The 27,954-nt window shown below is 42.5% G+C and overlaps 1 protein-coding gene across 1 annotated transcript in view; it reads right to left on the reverse strand.

The window, feature by feature from the left end:
* LOC129862933 (transient receptor potential cation channel subfamily M member 1-like) overlaps positions 1–27,954 on the reverse strand; it is a 177,084-nt gene that overhangs the window by 69,279 nt on the left and 79,851 nt on the right. The window contains exons 22-25 of the mRNA XM_055935037.1: positions 20,640–20,832; positions 20,399–20,419; positions 20,152–20,296; positions 10,985–11,181 (exon numbers count right to left, since the gene is read on the reverse strand). Coding sequence (XP_055791012.1) covers positions 10,985–11,181; positions 20,152–20,296; positions 20,399–20,419; positions 20,640–20,832 — 556 coding nt within the window. The remainder of the gene's footprint in view (positions 1–10,984; positions 11,182–20,151; positions 20,297–20,398; positions 20,420–20,639; positions 20,833–27,954) is intronic.

A 27,954-nucleotide genomic window follows, 5' to 3' on the forward strand; every position in this document is an offset into this window, starting at 1 on the left:
CCTCCACCTACAGTCCCATACCTCTTTACCTCCACCTACAGTCCCATAACTCTATACCTCCACCTACAGTCCCATACCTCTATACCTCCACCCACAGTCCCATACCTCTTTACCTCCACCTACAGTCCCATACCTCTTTACCTCCACCTACAGTCCCATACCTCTTTACCTCCACCTATAGTCCCATACCTCTTTACCTCCACCTACAGTCCCATACCTCTTTACCTCCACCTACAGTCCCATACCTCTTTACCTCCACCTACAGTCCCATACCTCTTTACCTCCACCTACAGTCCCATACCTCTTTACCTCCACCTACAGTCCCATACCTCTTTACCTCCACCTACAGTCCCATACCTCCACCTACATTCCAATACCTCTTTACCTCCACCTACAGTCCCATACCTCTTTACCTCCACCTACAGTCCCATACCTCCACCTACAGTCCCATACCTCTTTACTTCCACCTACAGTCCCATACCTCTATACCTCCACCTACAGTCACATACCTCTTTACCTCCACCTACAGTCACATACCTCTTTACCTCCACCTACAGTCCCATACCTCTTTACCTCCACCTACAGTCACATACCTCTTTACCTCCACCTACAGTCCCATACCTCTTTACCTCCACCTACAGTCCCATACCTCTTTACCTCCACCTACAGTCCCATACCTCTTTACCTCCACCTACAGTCCCATACCTCTTTACCTCCACCTACAGTCCCATACCTCTTTACCTCCACCTACAGTCCCATACCTCTTTCACTCCACCTACAGTCCCATACCTCTATACCTCCACCTACAGTCCCATACCTCTTTACCTCCACCTATAGTCCCATACCTCTTTACCTCCACCTATAGTCCCATACCTCTTTACCTCCACCTATAGTCCCATACCTCTTTACCTCCACCTATAGTCCCATACCTCTTTACCTCCACCTACAGTCCCATACCTCTTTACCTCCACCTACAGTCCCATACCTCCACCTACAGTCCCATACCTCTTTACCTCCACCTACAGTCCCATACCTCTATACCTCCACCTACAGTCACATACCTCTTTACCTCCACCTACAGTCACATACCTCTTTACCTCCACCTACAGTCCCATACCTCTTTACCTCCACCTACAGTCACATACCTCTTTACCTCCACCTACAGTCCCATACCTCTTTACCTCCACCTACAGTCCCATACCTCTTTACCTCCACCTACAGTCCCATACCTCTTTACCTCCACCTACAGTCCCATACCTCTTTACCTCCACCTATAGTCCCATACCTCTTTACCTCCACCTATAGTCCATTACCTCTTTACCTCCACCTATAGTCCCATACCTCCACCTATAGTCCCATACCTCTTTACCTCCACCTATAGTCCCATACCTCCACCTATAGTCCCATACCTCTTTACCTCCACCTACAGTCCCATACCTCTTTACCTCCACCTCCAGTCCCATACCTCTTTACCTCCACCTACAGTCCCATACCTCTATACCTCCACCTACAGTCACATACCTCTTTACCTCCACCTACAGTCACATACCTCTTTACCTCCACCTACAGTCCCATACCTCTTTACCTCCACCTACAGTCACATACCTCTTTACCTCCACCTACAGTCCCATACCTCTTTACCTCCACCTACAGTCCCATACCTCTTTACCTCCACCTACAGTCCCATACCTCTTTACCTCCACCTACAGTCCCATACCTCTTTACCTCCACCTATAGTCCCATACCTCTTTACCTCCACCTATAGTCCATTACCTCTTTACCTCCACCTATAGTCCCATACCTCCACCTATAGTCCCATACCTCTTTACCTCCACCTATAGTCCCATACCTCCACCTATAGTCCCATACCTCTTTACCTCCACCTACAGTCCCATACCTCTTTACCTCCACCTCCAGTCCCATACCTCTTTACCTCCACCTACAGTCACATACCTCTTTACCTCCACCTACAGTCCCATACCTCTTTACCTCCACCTACAGTCACATACCTCTTTACCTCCACCTACAGTCACATACCTCTTTACCTCCACCTACAGTCCCATACCTCTTTACCTCCACCTACAGTCCCATACCTCTATACCTCCACCTACAGTCCATACCTCTTTACCTCCACCTACAGTCCCATACCTCTATACCTCCACCTACAGTCCCATACCTTTATACCTCCACCTACAGTCCCATACCTCTTTACCTCCACCTACAGTCCCATACCTCTTTACCTCCACCTACAGTCACATACCTCTTTACCTCCACCTACAGTCCCATACCTCTTTACCTCCACCTACAGTCCCATACCTCCACCTACATTCCAATACCTCTTTACCTCCACCTACAGTCCCATACCTCTTTACCTCCACCTACAGTCCCATACCTCCACCTACAGTCCCATACCTCTTTACTTCCACCTACAGTCCCATACCTCTATACCTCCACCTACAGTCACATACCTCTTTACCTCCACCTACAGTCACATACCTCTTTACCTCCACCTACAGTCCCATACCTCTTTACCTCCACCTACAGTCACATACCTCTTTACCTCCACCTACAGTCCCATACCTCTTTACCTCCACCTACAGTCCCATACCTCTTTACCTCCACCTACAGTCCCATACCTCTTTACCTCCACCTACAGTCCCATACCTCTTTACCTCCACCTACAGTCCCATACCTCTTTACCTCCACCTACAGTCCCATACCTCTTTCACTCCACCTACAGTCCCATACCTCTATACCTCCACCTACAGTCCCATACCTCTTTACCTCCACCTATAGTCCCATACCTCTTTACCTCCACCTATAGTCCCATACCTCTTTACCTCCACCTATAGTCCCATACCTCTTTACCTCCACCTATAGTCCCATACCTCTTTACCTCCACCTACAGTCCCATACCTCTTTACCTCCACCTACAGTCCCATACCTCCACCTACAGTCCCATACCTCTTTACCTCCACCTACAGTCCCATACCTCTATACCTCCACCTACAGTCACATACCTCTTTACCTCCACCTACAGTCACATACCTCTTTACCTCCACCTACAGTCCCATACCTCTTTACCTCCACCTACAGTCACATACCTCTTTACCTCCACCTACAGTCCCATACCTCTTTACCTCCACCTACAGTCCCATACCTCTTTACCTCCACCTACAGTCCCATACCTCTTTACCTCCACCTACAGTCCCATACCTCTTTACCTCCACCTATAGTCCCATACCTCTTTACCTCCACCTATAGTCCATTACCTCTTTACCTCCACCTATAGTCCCATACCTCCACCTATAGTCCCATACCTCTTTACCTCCACCTATAGTCCCATACCTCCACCTATAGTCCCATACCTCTTTACCTCCACCTACAGTCCCATACCTCTTTACCTCCACCTCCAGTCCCATACCTCTTTACCTCCACCTACAGTCCCATACCTCTATACCTCCACCTACAGTCACATACCTCTTTACCTCCACCTACAGTCACATACCTCTTTACCTCCACCTACAATCCCATACCTCTTTACCTCCACCTACAGTCACATACCTCTTTACCTCCACCTACAGTCCCATACCTCTTTACCTCCACCTACAGTCCCATACCTCTTTACCTCCACCTACAGTCCCATACCTCTTTACCTCCACCTACAGTCCCATACCTCTTTACCTCCACCTATAGTCCCATACCTCTTTACCTCCACCTACAGTCCCATACCTCTTTCCCTCCACGGGGAGTTGAGTGTATCAGGGTGTTGCTTTCTCCCCTCCAAGAGGCGTGTGTAACAATGGATCACTAGTCACTTTAATAATGCCACTTAAATAATGTTTACATATCTTGCATTAATCATCTCATATGTATATTCTGTATTTTATACCATCTATTGCATCTTGCCTATGCCGCTCTGTCGTTGGTCATCCATATATGTATATATTCTTATTCTATTCCTTTACTTTGTGTGTATTAGGTAGTTGCTCTGGAATTGTTAGATTACTTGTTAGATTTTGCAGCCCTGTCAGAACTAGAAGCACATGCATATCACTACACTCGCAATAACGTCTGCTAACCATGTGTACGTGACCTATATCATTTGATTTGGTCACTGAACTTATTAGCAAACATTTCATTGGCTGTATACTTATGAGGGGAGTTGATCAAAATAGTATCTGTAACATTTTCAGGGTGTTTAAAGTTGGTTCAGATTTAGCTCAATGCAAATATACTTCGGAAGCTGGCATCAACCAATTATAATTAAGATCACCCAAAATGTATAATTCAGATGTAATATAGTTAGCAAGTCAGACAATCAGCTACGATCACATGTTGAGGGAGGGTGATACATTCCTACTAGAGTAAGTTGGGCATTATTACCAAGGCCCAAATTTATGACAAGGCATTCAAATTGCTTAGGGACAGTGAGATACACAGTAGTGAGAGATACAGTAGTGAGAGATACAGTAGTGAGAGATACAGTAGTGAGAGATACAGAAACATTTAAGTTGTTCTTTGTAAATATGGAAAAACCTCCACCTCTGCCAACTCTTTCAGATCTAAAAACATTACAACCAGTCAAAGACTCATCCGTATCCGGCACTGTCACTGGTGTAGAGAGGACTAGTCAGGAGGCAGTCACACGTTTAGATTTACTGAGTTTAAGGACCAGAGATCAAAGCGAGACTAAACCCAAACGCAGTTGTGCTCAAAATAGATCTTCATAAACAAAAACGCAGAGGGCGAACCGAAAATGCTAAATATAAAGTACTCAAGAAATAGTTTGAGAGATTCCTCTCAGGAAAACAAGAAACATTTGCAATGACCGACAAAGGCAAATGGCAGAGGGAGTATACTGTATATACAGTGATAGAGTGGGGATTGGAACCAGGTGTGTGTAATGATGACGAGACAAGTCCGGGGTTAATGAGTGAAGGGCATTTGCCAGCAGTAGGTTCAGCAGCAGCTAGAATGTTGGCAACACCGAACGCCTGAGCTGGACAGGAGGGGGAGCCAATGCTAAGGCTGGTGTGAACGATCCAGGACGTCCCGCGCTGGAACCCAGCACCGCTCTTCGGGACCGTACCCCTCCCCTTTCGACCAGGTACTGCAAAAGTCCCCCACGACATCGTGAGTCCAACAGGCTGCGGACGGATTTAGCCGGGGCCCCCTTGATGTCCAAGGGTGGGGGAGGTCCTCAGGCCAGCTGCCACCGGCCTGAGGAGAGATGCATGAAATGAGGGTGAGATACGGTAATTGACGGGGAGCTGTAATCTGTATGTCACCTCATTGACTTTCCTCAGGACTTTGAACGGCCCCACAAACCACGGGCACAGCTTCCGGCAGGGCAGGCGGAGGGGCAGGTCCTTCGTAGAAAGCCAGACCCTGTCACCGGGGTGAAAGACAGGGGCCACACTGTGGTGACGATCGGCCTGATATCGTCCACCGCAGGTGCCTCGATCTGACTCCAGTGCCAGGGCCGGCTGATAGCCTAGAACACACTAGTGGAGGTGTTAGTAGTGTTAGTGGAGTGTTAGTGGAGGAGTGACGGAGGGAATTTTGGTCCTGACAGTAACTACGAAGGTACCTACCCAGATCCTGATTTACCCTTTCCACCTGCCCGTTTGATTGGGGACGGTACTCGGAGGTGAGACAGACCGTGAACAACAGTTATTCCATTAAGGCCTTCCAGACACGGGAGGTGAATTGAGGACCACGGTCAGACACGATGTCCTCTGGGATCCTGTAGTACCGGAATACGTGAGAGAAGAGAGCTATAGGGAGACCAGGTAGAGGATTCAAACGACAGGCAACCTGTCCAACCTGTCTGGAAAACCGGTCCACAACGACCAGGATGGTGATGTGCCCCTCAGAGGGGGAAGGTCTGTGACACGGTGTGTCCACGGAGAGATGGGACCAGGCTCATTGGAACCTGCAGTGGGTGGAGTTTGCCATAGAGGAGGTGTCTAGGTGTCTTGCTCAGGTGTCTTGCGCAGATGGAGCAGGAAGAAACGTAAACCCAGACGTCCCGGGCAGAGACGCGTCAGGTTGAGTCAGAACAGGTGGGCCACCAGTACTTGGTGGAGAGACAGTCGACAGTACGGGTTATACCCGGGTGCCCAGACACAGGTTCTGTGTGTGCCCAGGTGAGTCAGAGGGCACGTAGATACGCCCCTCAGGATGGTGTGCAGTTCAGGGCTCCTGTCGCAGGGCTCGATGGATGTCCTTGTCCACATTCCACACAACAGGAGCCACGATGCGGGAAAGGGGAATAATGGGTGTCAATTTCTCCCTCTGATCCTCTGTGTCATGCACCCAGAACAACGCATCGGCTTTAACATTCTTTGATCCCGGGCCGGTAGAAGAGGGTAAAGTCAAACCTGGTAAAAAATAGGGCCCATCTGGCCTGATGCGGGTTCAGCCTCTTCACTGCTCGAATGCACTCCAAGTTCCTGTTGTCTATCCAGACAAGGAATGGGTGTTTAGCACCCTCCAGCCTGTGCCGCCATGCTTTCAGCGCCTTCTTGACAGCCAACAACTCACAATCCCCCACGTCGTAATTCCACTCCGCGGGAGACAGCTTCCGTGAGTAGAAGGTGCATGGATGGAGTTTAGGCGGTGATGCAGTGCGTTGGGAGGGAACAGCCCCTACTCCAAACTTGGAGGCGTCCACCTCCACGAGGAAGGGCAGAGATGGGTTAGGTTGAGCCAGAACAGGTGCATTAGTAAAACGTTCCTTGAGCGCATAGGTTTTGTTGCCCGACCCAGTCCAGCGCAGCTGTCAAGGACCTCCCTTCAGGAGGGAGGTGAGAGGGGCCACCACTCTGCTGAAACCCCTAATGAAGCGCCTGAAATGTTTGGCAAAACCAAGGAAGCGCTGCACCGCCTTGATGTTGGATGGTACAGGCCACGACCGTACTGCACTGACCCTCTGCTCTTCCATCTCCACTCCCACGGTGGATATCTAATAGCCCAGGAAGGAGAACGCATGCTGGAAGAAAAGGTACTTCTCCGCCTTGGCGTACAGGTGATTCCCTATCAGCCTTTCCAAAACGGACCTGACATGAGAGACATGTTGCTCGCTTGTAGTGGAGCACACCAAGATGTCGTCTATGTACACCACTACGTAGCGACCCAACATGTCTCTAATCACCTCGTTAATGAAGGATTGAAACAAAGAGGGTGCATTTGTCAGGCCGTAGGGCATTACCCTGTATTCGTAGTGCCCGTTCTTCCATTCAACCCCCTCTCTGATGGGCACCAGGTTGTAGGCACCTCGTAAATCCAATTTGGTAAAGTACTGAGCACCGTGAATCTGTTTGATCACAGTGGGTATGAGAAGCAGGGGATAACTGAATTTAACAGTAGCCTTATTCGGTGTCTGGTAATCGATACAGGGGCGGAGACCTCCCTCCTTCTACTTCTTCACGAAACAGAAGCTGGAGGTGTGCCATGGCTTCAGTGTATGGCACCGGGTCATGGAGGTGTGATATGGCTGCGGTGTATGGCACCGGGTCATGGAGGTGTGATATGGCTGCGGTGTATGGTACCGGGTCATGGAGGTGTGATATGGCTGCGGTGTATGGCACCGGGTCATGGAGGTGTGATATGGCTGCGGTGTATGGTGCCGGGTTATGGAGGTGTGGCTATAAGATGGGCGTTCAGCTGCTTGAGGGGGTAAAGTAAGGGGTGGAACTTAACCGGTTGCTCCCAGACGAGGTAGAAATGGTAATCAAGGCCATCTTGTGGTGAACAAACTCCCTACTGTCATCTTTGTATGCTGGAGCTGAGTAACCAGTAGCAGGTTCCAAGTAGATTGGTGACAGGGGAGGTGCTGAGGGGCAGAGTGCCCATCCTCTGGAAGGGCACACCTTAACTGAGTCGTGACTGTCCTAGGTAGGTCCCACTGATGTGGTGGGGGGCAGACTGGGAGCAGACCATGTCAAGGCGTGGGCGTAGAGGTCCACATGGTCTGAAAGGGTTGCTCGTACCAGTATCTAGGCAGAGACTCCGGGTAGGTTGCTCGTCGACATTGGGGAGGGCTTTCTGCCCTGGTTCCTGGGCCATGGTTAGCTGCAGGCAGTTCTCCATCTCGCTCAGCATCTCCAGGAGATCTGGATGGTTGCCTGAGGCCTATGACTCAGACTGTGAGTCTTCTGAGGATTGGGGATTGAACAGTGCTTGGAGCTATTCACAGTTGAGTTGGTCGAGGGCTTCAACTGCTTGTGTAACTCTAGTCAGGACCGACCTGATCCAAGACCAGAAATTGTTGGAGAACTCTGAGAAGTTTACACTAGAGACAATCGACATGTGTCCCCGGTCACGAGACATTCTCAAGTCACTCTTTTATTGCAACAAGCAAACACACAGGATTGAATTGTAGTACTAGGGTTGATAATGGTGGAAAGGATAATGATAGTCGTTTTGGCGCCAGAGGAGATGACTGACATTTTACGGTCTCCTAACAAATTGTGCTATTGTGTGTTTTTTCGCGTTATTTGCAATGTATTTTGTACATAATGTTTCTGCCACCGTCGCTTATGACCGAAAAGAGCTTCTAGATATTAGGACGGTGATGACTCACCTCGTACTGGACAAAGATTTTTCTTTAACGAGTCGAACACAAAATATTTATTTCAGATACCTGATAAAGCCCACATTCCAGTCATTGGTAGGAGAATGAGATGGAGAAATCGGGGACGTAGGTTGGAGTGCCTTATAAGGCTACCATGGCGTGTAATATGTTGGACAGAGTCGTGGCTGAACGACGACATGAATAACATACAGCTGGCTGAGTTGTCGGTCCATCGGCAAGATAGAACAGGGTGGCGTCTGTGTATATTTTTAAACAGCTGGTGCACAAAATCTAATATTAAGGAAGTCTCAAGTTTTTTTTCCTCACCTGAGGTAGAGTATCTCATGATAAGCTGTAGACCACGTTATTTAGCAAGAGTTTTCATCTATATTTTTCGTAGCTGTCTGTCTACCACCACAAACCGATGCTGGCACTAAAACCGCACTCAATGAGCTGTGTAAGGACATAAGCAAACAGGAAACCGCTCATCCTTAGGCGGCGCTCCTAGAGGCCAGGGACATTAATGTAGGGAAACTTTAATACGTTTGACCTTTTACGTAACTTCTATCAACATGTTAAATGTGCAACCAGAATCTAATGCAGGAAGCACCAATGAAGAAGTCGTCAGATGACGCAGATGCTAAGCTACAGGACTGTACTGCTAGCACAGACTGGAATATGTTCCAGGATTCTTCCGATGGCATTGAGTACACATCAGTCACTGGTTTCATCAATGCATCAATGACATTGTCCCCACCGTGACTGTACGTACATACCGCAAGCCATGGATAACAGGCAATATCCTTACTGAGCTTAAGGGCAGAGCTGCTGCTTTCAAGGAGTGGGACTCTAACCCAGATGCTTACAAGAAATCCCGCTATGCCCTCTGACAACCATCAAATGGGCAAAGCGTCAATACAGGCTAAGAATGAATCGTACTACACCGGCTCGGACGCTCGTCAAATGTGGCAGGGCTTGCAAACTATTACAGACTACAAAGGGAAGCACAGTCGCAAGCTGCCCAGTGAAACGAGCCTACCAGACAAGCTAAATTACTTCTATGCTCGCTTCGAGGCAAGCAACACTGACGCATGCATGAGACCATCAGATGTTCAGGACGACTGTTTGATCATGCTCTCCATAGCCGATGTGAGTAAGACCTCTCAACAGGTCAACCTTCACAAGGCCGCAGGGCCAGATGGATTACCAGGACGTGTGCTCTGAGCATGCGTTGACCAACTGGTGTTAGAGAATGTCCAGTCATCTGGTGATTTTTCAGTACATATACTGTTCTCTTTGAAGTAGAAAGAAGAATCGATATAAGTTTAAATATTGGTAAGCAGAAGCAGAATGAAGGCTGAGGCCATGTGAGTGTACAAAGCTGGATCAACATCGCATTAACCATTAGACATGTAAGAAACAGAAAGCAAGGTAGACCAACAAGATGTAACTGGTCTGAGCCATAAAGGCTACTGGACATGCACATGGGTTAACTTGTTATGGATAGGGGGCAGCATTTTCACGTTTGGATGAAAAGCGTGCCCAGAGTAAACTGCCTGCTACTCAGTCCCAGTTGCGAATATATGCATATCATTAGTAGATTTGGATAGAAAACACTCTGAAGGTTCTAAAACTATTTGAATGATGTCTGTGAGTATAACATAACTCATATGGCAGGCAAACACCTGAGAAAAATCAAACCAGGAAGTGGGAAATCTGAGGCTTGTAGGTATTCAACTCTTGGCCTATCGAATACACAGTGTCTATGGGGTCATTTTGCACTTCCTAAGACTTCCACTAGATGTCAACAGTCTTTAGAACCTTGTTTGATGCTTCTACTGTGAGGTGGGGCCGAATGAGAGGGGAATGAGTCAGGGCTCTGGCAGAATGCCAGGAGCTCGTTCACGTGAGAGCGAGCTCTGTTCCATTGCTTTTCTGAAGACAAAGGAATTCTCCGGTTGGAACATTATTGAAGATTTATGTTAAAAACATCCTAAAGATTGATTCTATACTTCGTTTGACATGTTTCTACGGACTGTAATATTACTTTTCGTTGTAAGTTTATAATGTGTACTGAACGCGCGAACCAAAAGGAGTAATTTGGACATAAATTATGGACTTTATGGAACAAATCAAACATTTATTGTGAAACTGGTATTCCTGGGAGTGCATTCTGATGAAGATCATCAAAGGTAAGTGAATATTTATAATGCTATTTCTGACTTATGCTGACTCCAACAGATTTTCGTCTGAGCGCCGTACTCAGATTATTAATCCACTTGACTGAAAATATCTACATCACTCTGCACTAATTGACCGTTGGTGGAACTATGCTTTTAGTAAACATCCCTGACTGAGTTTTTTCAACGCTACTCTAGTTACTTTAATGAAAAAGACACTCACTGAGTCCTCTGTCCTTCTCGTTCAGATCTCCATCATTCTTCTTGGTGCAGCGAAAGCTTCTGAACAGGAGGTAGAGGTGACTGAACACGATGAGGGGCGGAGGGAGGATCGGACGGTCATGGAAGATCATAATCAGCTGATATCTCTGGAACTTCCAGATCTGGTTGGAGATGGCCTTCACCTCCATAAAAGTGTTGCTGTGGGAGAGGAGGTACAGGTCAGTAGAGAGTTATAGCTAACCCTAACCCTGACCCTAACTAATCTTAACCCTGGCCCTTACTAACCCTGGCCCTAACTAACCCTGACCCTAACTAACCCTGACCCTAACTAACCCTGACCCTAACTAACACTAACCCTGGCGCTAACTAACCCTGACCCTAACTAACCCTGACACTAACTAAACTTAACCCTGACACTAACTAACCCTGGCCATAACTAACCCTGACCCTAACTAACCCTAACTAACCCTGACCCTAACTAATCCTAACCCTGACCCTAACTAACCCTGACCCTAACTAACCCTGACCCTAACTAATCCTAACCCTGACCCTAACTAACACTAACCCTGGCGCTAACTAACCCTGGCGCTAACTGACCCTAACTAAACTTAACCCTGACACTAACTAACCCTGGCCCTAACTAATCCTGGCGCTAACTAACCCTGACCCTAACTAAACTTAACCCTGGCCCTAACTAACCCTGGCCCTAACTAACCCTAACTAACCCTGGCCCTAACTAACCCTAACCCTGACACTAACTAACCCTGGCCCTAACTAACCCTAACCCTAACTAACCCTGACCCTAACTAACCCTGACCCTAACTAACCCTGACACTAACTAACCCTGACCCTAACTAATCCTAACCCTAACTAACCCTGACCCTAACTAACCCTGACCCTAACTAACCCTTACCCTAACTAACCCTAACCCTGACCCTAACTAACCCTGGCCCTAACTAACCCTAACCCTAACTAATCCTAACCCTAACTAACCCTGACCCTAACTAACCCTGACCCTAACTAACCCTGACCCTAACTAACCCTAACCCTGACCCTAACTAACCCTGGCCCTAACTAACCCTAACCCTGACCCTAACTAACCCTGACCCTAACTAACACTGACCCTAACTAACCCTGACCCTAACTAACCCTGACCCTAACTAACCCTGACTCTAACTAATCCTAACCCTGACCATAACTAACACTAACCCTGGCGCTAACTAACCCTGGCGCTAACTAACCCTGACCCTAACTAACCCTGACCCTAACTAAACTTAACCCTGACACTAACTAACCCTGACCCTAACTAATCGTAACCCTGACCCTAACTAATCCTAACCCTGGCCCTATCTAACACTAACCCTGGTGCTAACTAACCCTGGCCCTAACTAACCCTGACACTAACTAAACGTAACCCTGACCCTAACTAACCCTGACTAACACTAACTCTGACCCTAACTCTATCTAACCTTGCAAGGTGGGGGGGAATAAGACAGATGTCTTATTTTAGATACTATTTTAAGAGGTTTTTGACTATGGCCAGAGACGCGCGACCCATGTGACTAAACAGCGAGCTGTGACTCACTGGTCTGCTAACTCAGGCTTGTAAAAGAGGAAGTTAGCTCAAATGTTTGGCAACTTTTTGACTGGTTCTCATATGCACGCTATTTGCATGCTCAACGCCCCCGCACGCCGCCTCGTCAATTTGCTATGCCCCCATTAGAGAGGTTAACAAGCCAAGCTAAAGATAGGCTAGCTAGTCTAGCTAACTAAAACTGTGGGGAGAAAAACTTTGATGTAGCTTTCTGAAAAGGAGATAGAGACAACACTGCCACATTGTAATGACCAATTTAGGGATTGAATTAAAATAGGAGCAACTTAAAGCATTTCAAGCCTTTGTGTGAGGGGAGGATGTATAGCTATAAGCTAGCTAGTTCTAGTCTTCAAGAAGCTAGGAAAACAGCCACAGTGGTGTCCCCGCTAAAGGCTGAAAAGGACAGAGGACCAGATCCGTGAGGCCTATTGCCTCTGGGTCTCAGAGCGGTGGTTGTGGAGGAAGACAAAAACGCTATATGGGAGGGTGCATGCAACTTTGTATTCAGAAGTCCAGAGAGCTGGTTGGGGAAGACATTAATTTAAAAAATTTACATGGCTATACACAAGGAGTACCAGGTAATAACATGGTTATATACAAGGAGTACCAGGTAATAACATGGCTATATACAGGGAGTACCAGGTAGTAACATGGCTATATACAGAGAGTACCAGGTAATAACATGGCTATATACAGAGAGTACCAGGTAATAACATGGCTATATACAGGGAGTACCAGGTAATAACATGGCTATATACAGGGAGTACCAGGTAATAACATGGCTATATACAGGGAGTACCAGGTAATACCATGGCTATATACAGAGAGTACCAGGTAATAACATGGCTATATACAGGGAGTATCAGGTAATAACACGGCTATATACAGGGAGTACCAGGTAATAACATGGCTATATACAAAGAGACCCAGGTAATAACATGGCTATATACAAAGAGACCCAGGTATTAACATGGCTATATACAGGAAGTACCAGGTAATAACATGGCTATATACAGGAAGTACCAGGTAATAACATGGCTATATACAGAGAGTACCAGGTAATAACATGGCTATATACAGAGAGTACCAGGTAATAACATGGCTATATACAGGGAGTACCAGGTAATAACATGGCTATATACAGGGAGTACCAGGTAATAACATGGCTATATACAGGAAGTACCAGGTAATAACATGGCTATATACAGGGAGTACCAGGTAATAACATGGCTATATACAAAGAGACCCAGGTAATAACATGGCTATACACAGGGAGTACCAGGTAATAACATGGCTATATACAGGGAGTACCAGGTAATAACATGGCTATATACAGGGAGTACCAGGTAATAACATGGCTATATACAGGGAGTACCAGGTAATAACATGGCTATATACAGGAAGTACCAGGTAATAACATGGCTATATACAAAGAGACCCAGGAAATAACATGGCTATATACAAGGAGAACCAGGTAATAACATGGCTATATACAAGGAGAACCAGGTAATAACATGGCTATATACAGAGGAAGTACCAGGTAATAACATGGCTATATACAAAGAGACCCAGGTAATAACATGGCTATATACAGAGGAAGTACCAGGTAATAACATGGCTATATACAAGGAGAACCAGGTAATAACATGGCTATATACAGGGAGTACCAGGTAATAACATGGCTATATACAGGGAGTACCAGGTAATAACATGGCTATATACAAGGTGTACCAGGTAATAACATGGCTATATACAGAACGTACCAGGTAATACCATTGCAATATACAGGAAGTACCAGGTAATAACATGGCTATATACAGGAAGTACCAGGTAATAACATGGCTATATACAAGGAGTACCAGGTAATAACATGGCTATATACAAGGTGTACCAGGTAATACCATTGCAATATACAGGAAGTACCAGGTAATAACATGGCTATATACAGGAAGTACCAGGTAATAACATGGCTATATACAGGAAGTACCAGGTAATAACATGGCTATATACAGTGAGTACCAGGTAATAACATGGCTATATACAGGAAGTACCAGGTAATAACATGGCTATATACAAGGATAACCAGGTAATAACATGGCTAAATACAAGGAGTACCAGATATTTCTTTAGGTCTTTAGATATTTTTGTCAGATTTTACTATGGAATACTGAAGTATAATTACAAGCATTTCATAAGTGTCAAATGCTTTTATTGACAATTACATGAAGTTGATGCAAAGACTCTATATTTTCAGTGTTGACCCTTCTATTTCAAGGCCTCTGCAATCCGCCCTGGCATGCTGTCAATTAACTTCTGGGCCACATCCTGACTGATGTATGCCCATTCTTGCATAATCAATGCTTGGAGTTTGTCAGAATTTGTGGGTTTTTGTTTGTCCACCTGCCTCTTGAGGATTGACCACAAGTTCTCAATGGGATTAAGTTCATCAGTTTGATCCCTGTGTCAGCATTAATGTAGTTTTGTTTACCCTGTCCAACATCAGGGAGTTTTGTTTTTTGTTTTAGCTGGTGACGTCGGGTCTGGGTGCCGCTGCCGAAGGACCCGGGGGTGCCTCAGCTGATCCAGGCTTCCACGCCTTAGCTGGCTCAAGAGGTTTCCTTGCCTCGGTTGGCTCGACAGGCTCCCACCCCACGTCATGCCTCAGCCGGCTCGTCGGGGCTCCCACGCCTCAGCCGGCTCGTCGGGGCCCCCACGCCTCAGCCGGCTCGTCGGGGCTCCCACGCCTCAGCCGGCTCGTAATGGCTCCCACCCTGCAGCCTGCTCGTCGGGCTCCCACGCCTCCGCCATCTCGTCCGGCTCCTATGCCTCGGCCGGCCCGTCAGACTTGCCCAGGTTGGACGCCGGGTGGTGCCCCTAGAGAGAAGGGTACTGTCACACCTGCCCCCGCTCCCCCTCTCTGGTGCTCGAGGGTGCCAGCCTGCCCATCATTACGTACACCTGTCACCATCATTACGCGCATCAGTTCTTCATTGGACTCACCTGTCCTCAAATTTTGAGGACCTGAGGGCCCATGCCAAATCTTTTCAGCCTCCTGAGGTGGAAGAGGCATTGTCATGCCCTCTTTACAACTGTGTTGGTGTGTTTGGACCAATCAAATCTGATAACTAAAAAGTTATTTTCAAAACATGAACAAACATTTAAAAAGTATTATTTCAAGCTGTGTGCTTTCTGCTCCCCAAGAGCCATTGCGAGTCTTTAGCGATGTGGAGTCTTTAGCGATGTGGACACCGAGGAACTTGAAGCTCTCGACCCTCTCTACTACAGCCCCTTGGATGTGAATGAGGTCGTGTTCTGCCCTCCGCTTCCTGTAGTCCACAATCAGTTACTTTGTCTTACTGATGTTGAGGGAGAGGTTGTTGTCCTGGCTCCACACTGCCAGGTCTCTGACCTCCTCCTCCCTGTAGGCTGTCTCATCGTCGTCGTGATCAGGCCTACTACTATTGTGTCGTCAGCGAACTTGATGATGGGGTTGGAACTGTATGAGGCCAAGCAGTCATGGGTATACAGGGAATACAGGAGGGGACTGAGGACGCACCCTTGTGGTACTTCATGATAATGGAAGTGAGCGCTACTGGTCGGTTGTCATTCAGTTCAGTTACTTCCATTTCTTGGGCACAGGGTTGATAGCGGACATCTTGAAGCAGGTGGGTATAGTGGCCTGAGCTAGGGAGAGATTGAAAATGTTAGAGAACACAACAATCAGCTGGTCTGTACATGCTCTAAGGGCACGGCTAGAGATGCCGACCGGCTAAAACATTTGAATTACTTCCATATGTCCTCAGTGGAGACGTTTAGTGCGTACCCCACGTTGTCATTGTTGACAGCTCAGGGTCATTGTGCTGTCTCCTCGGCAGCTCAGGGTCAATGTGCTGTCTCCTCGGCAGCTCAGGGTCATTGTGCTGTCTCCATGGCTGCTCACGGTCATTGTGCTGTCTCCATGGCAGCTCACGGTCATTGTGCTGTCTCCATGGCTGCTCACGGTCATTGTGCTGTCTCCATGGCAGCTCACGGTCATTGTGCTGTCTCCATGGCAGCTCACGGTCATTGTGCTGTCTCCATGGCAGCTCACGGTCATTGTGCTGTCTCCATGGCTGCTCACGGTCATTGTGCTATCTCCATGGCAGCTCAGGGTCATCGTGCAGTCATTGTGCTGTCTCCATGGCAGCTCATGGTCATTGTGCTGTCTCCATGGTAGCTCACTGTCATTGTGCTGTCTCCATGGCTGCTCACGGTCATTGTGCTGTCTCCATGGCTGCTCACGGTCATTGTGCTTTCTCTTCGGCAGCTCAGAGTCATTGTGCTGTTTCCTCGGCAGCTCAGAGTCATTGTGCTGTTTCCTCGGCAGCTCAGAGTCATTGTGCGGTTTCTTCGGCAGCTCAGAGTCATTGTGCTGTCTCCTCGGCAGCTCAGAGTCATTGTGCTGTCTCCTCGGCAGCTCAGAGTCATTGTGCTGTCTCCTCGGCAGCTCAGAGTCATTGTGCTGTCTCCATGGCTGCTCACGGTCATTGTGCTGTCTCCTCGGCAGCTCAGAGTCATTGTGCTGTCTCCTCGGCAGCTCAGAGTCATTGTGCTGTCTCCTCGGCAGCTCAGAGTCATTGTGCTGTCTCCATGGCTGCTCACGGTCATTGTGCTGTCTCCTCGGCAGCTCAGAGTCATTGTGCTGTCTCCTCGGCAGCTCAGAGTTATTGTGCTGTCTCCTCGGCAGCTCAGAGTTATTGTGCTGTCTCCTCGAAAATGTAAATGACATTTGGCAAACTCCAAGCGTTTGCGTCTGTGTCTTGTGGTCAGAAAGGGCTTTCTTCTGGCAACCCTTCCAAAGAGCCTGTGGTTGTGGAGGTGGCGTCTGATGGTGCTTTTTGAAACCTGGTGACCCCAAGATGCCACCAAGGCTTGCAATTCTTTCACAGTGATTCTTGGGGATTTTGTTGCTTCTCTCACCATCCTTCTCCCTATCATGGGGGGGCAAAATGAATTTGCGTCCTCTACCCATGAGGTTTTCAACTGTTCCATATCTTTAGCATTTTTAAATAATTGCCCTGACAGTGCTCAGTGGTATGTTCAATCGTTTGTCGATCTTCTTGTAGCCATTAACAGATTAATGAAGGTCTACAACCATCTGTCTCTTTTGAACTGCCAGTTCTTTTGTTTTCTTAATGGTGCTGGATGACAGTGGGATATTGCATGTGTGTTACCTCATTTTTATTCCCTAGTGAAACAGGTGATTAATGGCTCAATATAGTTCCTTAAGACTTAGATCAACTTAAATAAGTGGAATTTAATTTGTGGTTTAATTTTGGTAGATGTTATTTACAATAATCTTTAAGGTGCCATTAATTGTGAAATCTTGATTTGGAGGACATTGATTTTTAATTAAATCAATAAAGTATTTTGGTTGGTTCCATTGAAACATGAATAAAGTATCGTATTTCTCACATGTTGGTATTTTGAGTTTATCTCTATAATTATATTGTTTATATTTGTTTAAGCATTATTTACGGCAGTAATTTTGTAGCCCATTGTATATGCCTCACCATCGAACTCACTATCACAATTGCCGGAATGATCCGGCCTCTGCCATGTCTCGAAGCTGATTGCGAGGCCAGAGCCACAGACCTCACATGAGAAGAGGGCTGCTGAGACGCCGGCCGCATTGTTGTATCTGTGTCTGTGTAAAGGATTCCCCCACCCCCCCACTCCCTTCAAACTCTGTGCAACAAGAGTTGCACAACCTCCAGACCACCTTTACTCCACACACAGAGACGCAGAACAGAGACGCCTGCAAAGCTCTCCCTCGCCCTCCACTTGACAAATCTGACCATAACTCCATCCTCCTGATTCCTGCTTACAAGCAAAAACTAAAGCAGGAAGTACCAGTGACTCGCTCAATATGGAAGAAACAAAAACCAAAGTATCAGAGCGTCAATACAAGATCGAATCCTACTACACCGGCTCAGACGCTTGCGGATGCGGTGTGCTTGCAAACTATCACATATTACAAGGGGAATCCCAGCCACAGGCTGCACAGTGACATGAGCTTACCAAACAAGCTAAATACCTTCTATACATGCTTTAAGGAAACAGTGAAGTAACACTGAACCATGAGTGAGAGCACCAGCTATTCCGGATGACTGTGTGATCACGCTCTTTGTAGCCGATGTGAGTAAGACCTTTAAACAGGTGAACATTTATTGACTTTATATTTTATTTTAATTCGTACCTTTATTTAACTAACATTCACAAGGCCAAAGTACCAGAAGCATTACCAGGACACATACTCAGAGCATGCGTTGACCAGCTGGCAAGCGTCTTTACTGACATTTTCAACCTTTCCCTGACCCAGTCTGCAATATACTTAATTGTGGGCTTGTTCGTAAGGCAAGGTCTTCACCTATTGTATTCGGCGCATATGACAAATAAAAAAATATTTTGCTTAGATTTTTTTTGTTCATGCATTGTCAAAATTAGGGGGCAGTGGGAAACTTGCCAGAAGTGAACATTGGTAGTACAGTAGTAGCTAGCTAGAATGCATGGGTAATTCACATCATTGCCCTACTATTTAAACAGAGGACATCCAAGAATGAAAATGTGTAACTTCAGTGCAGTAAGGAAATGTTCAATCTATAATTAGTTCATTTATAACTAAAACATACATTTTATTAGCTAGCCAATTTCAAGTTGTTACCAAGCAAGCTAAAGTTATTAGCTGGCTGGCTTTCTATGGGCTTAACAATGCTAGCTAACATTAGCTATGCTAGCTAACATTAGTTCCTACTTGCTAGTCAAAGGACGGTAATGTTTAACAGGCTGCAGTTGTCTGATGTCACTCGTTTTAGTGCAGACAGCTTTTTATACCGTTTTGAAAATGATGATTTATGCGCCCTATTCATGGTCTTAGCAACAGACGATGTCCAAACTTAGAAGGGTTGCTTTAGCTAGCAAGCTACTGTGTGTTTGCTTATCCCGGAAGGGCTGGCTGGAAGCAGAAGGGCTGGTGCGGTCCTATGTAAAATAATAGATCATGATTCGTTCAAAATTCAAAATAGGGCTATCCAACCAGCGTAGGGTGTAGCCTTGAAGTCTGAGGCCACAGCCCCTTCATTATCGATGCTTCGTGCCAACACATCAAAGCAGCCTTTTCAGACTCTCAAGTCAGAAAGACTGGTGTCAGCCAGACTAGGGACTCTGCTGTTCTAGCACCAAGGGTAGCAGGTTCCACCATTTGGGTGCCAGGACAGAGAAGAGTTTTGACTGGGTTGACTAGCTAACCAACTAACCTCCTCCAAACAAAGATAGGTGTAGATGTGGTAATATCATGAGAGTTTTCTAAAGACAAAGTTATCTGTAGGGCGTGGGTTTCTGCTGTTGCTTTCATGGAAGAAACAAGGCTACATCCCTGAGGCCAGACACAGTAAGTACTAATAACTTGTGTCCAACTGTTGTACTAACCCAGATTCCCAGATTCAAATATTGCCTGCGCCAGCTAGCTAGCTCTGTCACAAGAGACTAGTTGTCAACATGACAAAGTAAAAATGTTCCTGTTTTTGTCAACTTACTTGAAGACAGCAATCAACAGGTTGACCAGCAGGATGTTGGCCACCAGTAGATAACAGGCCATGATGGCAGGGGTCAGCCAGGCTCCAGGGATACACGGAGGCAGCTTCTTACCATCCTCATCATACAGGTTCTCACCACACGGCGCTGGAGGGGTTAGCGGAAGAGGAACAAGACTGCTTTAGTATTCAAAATAACACCCTCCACATTGCCACTTTGAAAATATAAAAGGTATTGAAGAATACTCACGGTTGATTTCCATTGCATAGACTTGAAGCAGTTCCAGAAATGAAAAGAAAAGGCATGAATACAAAGACAACATCATACTTCTGTCATGGTCAAGACCAGGTGCAGGTGAAGTCAAAGAATGTCCTTTGCTGCTGGGAGACCAGGTGAAGTCAAAGACGCATTATGGATAAATATAGGACAGATCAAAACATGGACAAACAGGACTGATCATCCGCCCGTGAAACAGGAAACAGAATCTTACTATAAATCTGAGTCTTACGGTCGATCGAGTCGGCAAACACCTCTCCATAGATCATCCAGTAGGGCATGTAGAAGATGTTCCTGGCCAGACGCCATGTTGGCTCCTCATCAGGGTGCAAGATGGCCTGCCGCGACACCCCGAAACTCATCAACACCACCAACATGATTATCACGAAGTACAGCATGTCGATCATCTACAGAACATAGAACACAGCATGTCAGTCATTCTAATATAGAACACACCATGTTAATCATTCTAATATAGAACACAGCATGTTAATCATTCTAATATAGAACACAGCATGTATATCATCTACAGAACATAGAACACAGCATGTCAATCATTCTAATATAGAACACAGCATGTCAATCATTCTAATATAGAACACAGCATGTCAGTCATTCTAAAATAGAACACAGCATGTCAGTCATTCTAATATAGAACACAGCATGTTAATCATTCTAATATAGAACACAGCATGTTAATCATTCTAATATAGAACACAGCATGTTAATCATTCTAATATAGAACACAGCATGTTAATCATTCTAATATAGAACACAGCATGTTAATCATTCTAATATAGAACACAGCATGTCAGTCATTCTAATATAGAACACAGCATGTTAATCATTCTAATATAGAACACAGCATGTTAATCATTCTAATATAGAACACAGCATGTTAATCATTCTAATATAGAACACAGCATGTTAATCATTCTAATATAGAACACAGCATGTTAATCATTCTAATATAGAACACAGCATGTTAATCATTCTAATATAGAACACAGCATGTTAATCATTCTAATATACAACACAGCATGTTAATCATTCTAATATACAACACAGCATGTTAATCATTCTAATATAGAACACAGCATGTCAGTCATTCTAATATAGAACACAGCATGTTAATCATTCTAATATAGAACACAGCATGTTAATCATTCTAATATACAACACAGCATGTTAATCATTCTAATATACAACACAGCATGTTAATCATTCTAATATACAACACAGCATGTTAATCATTCTAATATAGAACACAGCATGTTAATCATTCTAATATAGAACACAGCATGTCAATCATTCTAATATAGAACACAGCATGTCAATCATTCTAATATAGAACACAGCATGTTAATCATTCTAATATAGAACACAGCATGTTAATCATTCTAATATAGAACACAGCATGTTAATCATTCTAATATAGAACACAGCATGTTAATCATTCTAATATAGAACACAGCATGTTAATCATTCTAATATAGAACACAGCATGTTAATCATTCTAATATAGAACACAGCATGTTAATCATTCTAATATAGAACACAGCATGTCAGTCATTCTAATATAGAACACAGCATGTTAATCATTCTAATATAGAACACACCATGTTAATCATTCTAATATAGAACACAGCATGTTAATCGTTCTAATATAGAACACAGCATGTTAATCATTCTAATATAGAACACAGCATGTCAGTCATTCTAATATAGAACACACCATGTTAATCATTCTAATATAGAACACAGCATGTTAATCATTCTAATATAGAACACAGCATGTTAATCATTCTAATATACAACACAGCATGTTAATCATTCTAATATACAACACAGCATGTTAATCATTCTAATATAGAACACAGCATGTTAATCATTCTAATATACAACACAGCATGTTAGTCATTCTAATATAGAACACAGCATGTTAATCATTCTAATATACAACACAGCATGTTAATCATTCTAATATACAACACAGCATGTTAATCATTCTAATATACAACACAGCATGTTAATCATTCTAATATAGAACACAGCATGTCAGTCATTCTAATATACAACACAGCATGTTAATCATTCTAATATAGAACACAGCATGTCAGTCATTCTAATATAGAACACAGCATGTTAATCATTCTAATATAGAACACAGCATGTTAATCATTCTAATATAGAACACAGCATGTCAGTCATTCTAATATAGAACACAGCATGTCAGTCATTCTAATATAGAACACAGCATGTTAATCATTCTAATATAGAACACAGCATGTCAGTCATTCTAATATAGAACACAGCATGTTAATCATTCTAATATACAACACAGCATGTTAATCATTCTAATATAGAACACAGCATGTCAGTCATTCTAATATAGAACACAGCATGTTAATCATTCTAATATAGAACACAGCATGTCAGTCATTCTAATATAGAACACAGCATGTTAATCATTCTAATATACAACACAGCATGTTAATCATTCTAATATACAACACAGCATGTTAATCATTCTAATATAGAACACAGCATGTCAGTCATTCTAATATACAACACAGCATGTTAATCATTCTAATATAGAACACAGCATGTTAATCATTCTAATATACAACACAGCATGTTGATCATTCTAATATAGAACACAGCATGTTAATCATTCTAATATAGAACACAGCATGTTAATCATTCTAATATAGAACACAGCATGTTAATCATTCTAATATACAACACAGCATGTTAATCATTCTAATATACAACACAGCATGTCAGTCATTCTAATATAGAACACAGCATGTCAATCATTCTAATATACAACACAGCATGTTAATCATTCTAATATAGAACACAGCATGTTAATCATTCTAATATAGAACACAGCATGTTAATCATTCTAATATAGAACACAGCATGTCAGTCATTCTAATATAGAACACAGCATGTTAATCATTCTAATATAGAACACAGCATGTCAGTCATTCTAATATAGAACACAGCATGTTAATCATTCTAATATAGAACACAGCATGTCAGTCATTCTAATATAGAACACAGCATGTTAATCATTCTAATATAGAACACAGCATGTTAATCATTCTAATATAGAACACAGCATGTTAATCATTCTAATATAGAACACAGCATGTTAATCATTCTAATATAGAACACAGCATGTCAGTCATTCTAATATAGAACACAGCATGTTAATCATTCTAATATACAACACAGCATGTTAATCATTCTAATATAGAACACAGCATGTTAATCATTCTAATATAGAACACAGCATGTTAATCATTCTAACATAGAACACAGCATGTTAATCATTCTAATATAGAACACAGCATGTTAATCATTCTAATATAGAACACAGCATGTTAATCATTCTAATATACAACACAGCATGTTAATCATTCTAATATAGAACACAGCATGTTAATCATTCTAATATAGAACACAGCATGTTAATCATTCTAATATAGAACACAGCATGTCAGTCATTCTAATATAGAACACAGCATGTCAGTCATTCTAATATAGAACACAGCATGTCAGTCATTCTAATATAGAACACAGCATGTCAGTCATTCTAATATAGAACACAGCATGTCAGTCATTCTAATATAGAACACAGCATGTTAATCATTCTAATATAGAACACAGCATGTTAATCATTCTAATATAGAACACAGCATGTCAGTCATTCTAATATAGAACACAGCATGTTAATCATTCTAATATAGAACACAGCATGTTAATCATTCTAATATAGAACACAGCATGTCAGTCATTCTAATATAGAACACAGCATGTTAATCATTCTAATATAGAACACAGCATGTTAATCATTCTAATATAGAACACAGCATGTTAATCATTCTAATATAGAACACAGCATGTCAGTCATTCTAATATAGAACACAGCATGTTAATCATTCTAATATAGAACACAGCATGTTAATCATTCTAATATAGAACACAGCATGTTAATCATTCTAATATAGAACACAGCATGTTAATCATTCTAATATAGAACACAGCATGTTAATCATTCTAATATAGAACACAGCATGTCAGTCATTCTAATATAGAACACAGCATGTTAATCATTCTAATATAGAACACAGCATGTCAGTCATTCTAATATAGAACACAGCATGTCAGTCATTCTAATATAGAACACAGCATGTCAGTCATTCTAATATAGAACACAGCATGTCAGTCATTCTAATATAGAACACAGCATGTTAATCATTCTAATATAGAACACAGCATGTCAGTCATTCTAATATAGAACACAGCATGTCAGTCATTCTAATATAGAACACAGCATGTTAATCATTCTAATATAGAACACAGCATGTTAATCATTCTAATATACAACACAGCATGTTAATCATTCTAATATACAACACAGCATGTCAGTCATTCTAATATAGAACACAGCATGTTAATCATTCTAATATACAACACAGCATGTTAATCATTCTAATATAGAACACAGCATGTCAATCATTCTAATATAGAACACAGCATGTTAATCATTCTAATATAGAACACAGCCTGTTAATCATTCTAATATAGAACACAGCATGTTAATCATTCTAATATAGAACACAGCATGTTAATCATTCTAATATAGAACACAGCATGTCAGTCATTCTAATATAGAACACAGCATGTCAGTCATTCTAATATAGAACACAGCATGTCAGTCATTCTAATATAGAACACAGCATGTTAATCATTCTAATATAGAACACAGCATGTCAGTCATTCTAATATAGAACACACCATGTTAATCATTCTAATATAGAACACAGCATGTTAATCATTCTAATATACAACACAGCATGTCAGTCATTCTAATATAGAACACAGCATGTCAATCATTCTAATATAGAACACAGCATGTCAGTCATTCTAATATACAACACAGCATGTTAATCATTCTAATATACAACACAGCATGTTAATCATTCTAATATAGAACACAGCATGTTAATCATTCTAATATAGAACACAGCATGTTAATCATTCTAATATAGAACACAGCATGTTAATCATTCTAATATAGAACACAGCATGTCAATCATTCTAATATAGAACACAGCATGTTAATCATTCTAATATACAACACAGCATGTTAATCATTCTAATATAGAACACAGCATGTTAATCATTCTAATATAGAACACAGCATGTTAATCATTCTAACATAGAACACAGCATGTTAATCATTCTAATATAGAACACAGCATGTCAGTCATTCTAATATAGAACACAGCATGTCAGTCATTCTAATATAGAACACAGCATGTCAGTCATTCTAATATAGAACACAGCATGTCAGTCATTCTAATATAGAACACAGCATGTCAGTCATTCTAATATAGAACACAGCATGTCAGTCATTCTAATATAGAACACAGCATGTCAGTCATTCTAATATAGAACACAGCATGTCAGTCATTCTAATATAGAACACAGCATGTCAGTCATTCTAATATAGAACACAGCATGTTAATCATTCTAATATAGAACACAGCATGTTAATCATTCTAATATAGAACACAGCATGTTAATCATTCTAATATAGAACACAGCATGTTAATCATTCTAATATAGAACACAGCATGTTAATCATTCTAATATAGAACACAGCATGTTAATCATTCTAATATAGAACACAGCATGTCAATCATTCTAATATAGAACACAGCATGTCAGTCATTCTAATATAGAACACAGCATGTCAGTCATTCTAATATAGAACACAGCATGTTAATCATTCTAATATAGAACACAGCATGTCAATCATTCTAATATAGAACACAGCATGTTAATCATTCTAATATAGAACACAGCATGTTAATCATTCTAATATAGAACACAGCATGTTAATCATTCTAATATAGAACACAGCATGTTAATCATTCTAATATAGAACACAGCATGTTAATCATTCTAATATAGAACACAGCATGTTAATCATTCTAATATACAACACAGCATGTTAATCATTCTAATATAGAACACAGCATGTTAATCATTCTAATATAGAACACAGCATGTTAATCATTCTAATATAGAACACAGCATGTTAATCATTCTAATATAGAACACAGCATGTTAATCATTCTAATATAGAACACAGCATGTTAATCATTCTAATATAGAACACAGCATGTTAATCATTCTAATATAGAACACAGCATGTTAATCATTCTAATATAGAACACAGCATGTTAATCATTCTAATATAGAACACAGCATGTTAATCATTCTAATATAGAACACAGCATGTTAATCATTCTAATATAGAACACAGCATGTCAGTCATTCTAATATAGAACACAGCATGTTAATCATTCTAATATAGAACACAGCATGTTAATCATTCTAATATAGAACACAGCATGTTAATCATTCTAATATAGAACACAGCATGTCAATCATTCTAATATACAACACAGCATGTTAATCATTCTAATATAGAACACAGCATGTTAATCATTCTAATATAGAACACAGCATGTTAATCATTCTAATATACAACACAGCATGTTAATCATTCTAATATAGAACACACCATGTTAATCATTCTAATATAGAACACAGCATGTTAATCATTCTAATATAGAACACAGCATGTTAATCATTCTAATATACAACACAGCATGTTAATCATTCTAATATAGAACACACCATGTTAATCATTCTAATATAGAACACAGCATGTTAATCATTCTAATATAGAACACAGCATGTCAATCATTCTAATATAGAACACAGCATGTTAATCATTCTAATATACAACACAGCATGTTAATCATTCTAATATACAACACAGCATGTTAATCATTCTAATATAGAACACACCATGTTAATCATTCTAATATAGAACACAGCATGTTAATCATTCTAATATACAACACAGCATGTCAGTCATTCTAATATAGAACACAGCATGTTAATCATTCTAACATAGAACACAGCATGTTAATCATTCTAATATAGAACACAGCATGTTAATCATTCTAATATAGAACACAGCATGTTAATCATTCTAATATAGAACACAGCATGTTAATCATTCTAATATAGAACGCAGCATGTTAATCATTCTAATATAGAACACAGCATGTTAATCATTCTAATATAGAACACAGCATGTTAATCATTCTAATATAGAACACAGCATGTTAATCATTCTAATATAGAACACAGCATGTCAGTCATTCTAATATAGAACACAGCATGTCAGTCATTCTAATATAGAACACAGCATGTCAGTCATTCTAATATAGAACACAGCATGTCAGTCATTCTAATATACAACACAGCATGTTAATCATTCTAATATACAACACAGCATGTTAATCATTCTAATATAGAACACAGCATGTTAATCATTCTAATATAGAACACAGCATGTCAGTCATTCTAATATAGAACACAGCATGTCAGTCATTCTAATATAGAACACAGCATGTCAGTCATTCTAATATAGA

The sequence above is a fragment of the Salvelinus fontinalis genome, chromosome 9 (genome assembly GCF_029448725.1).
Source record: "Salvelinus fontinalis isolate EN_2023a chromosome 9, ASM2944872v1, whole genome shotgun sequence".
Lineage (NCBI taxonomy): Eukaryota > Metazoa > Chordata > Actinopteri > Salmoniformes > Salmonidae > Salvelinus > Salvelinus fontinalis.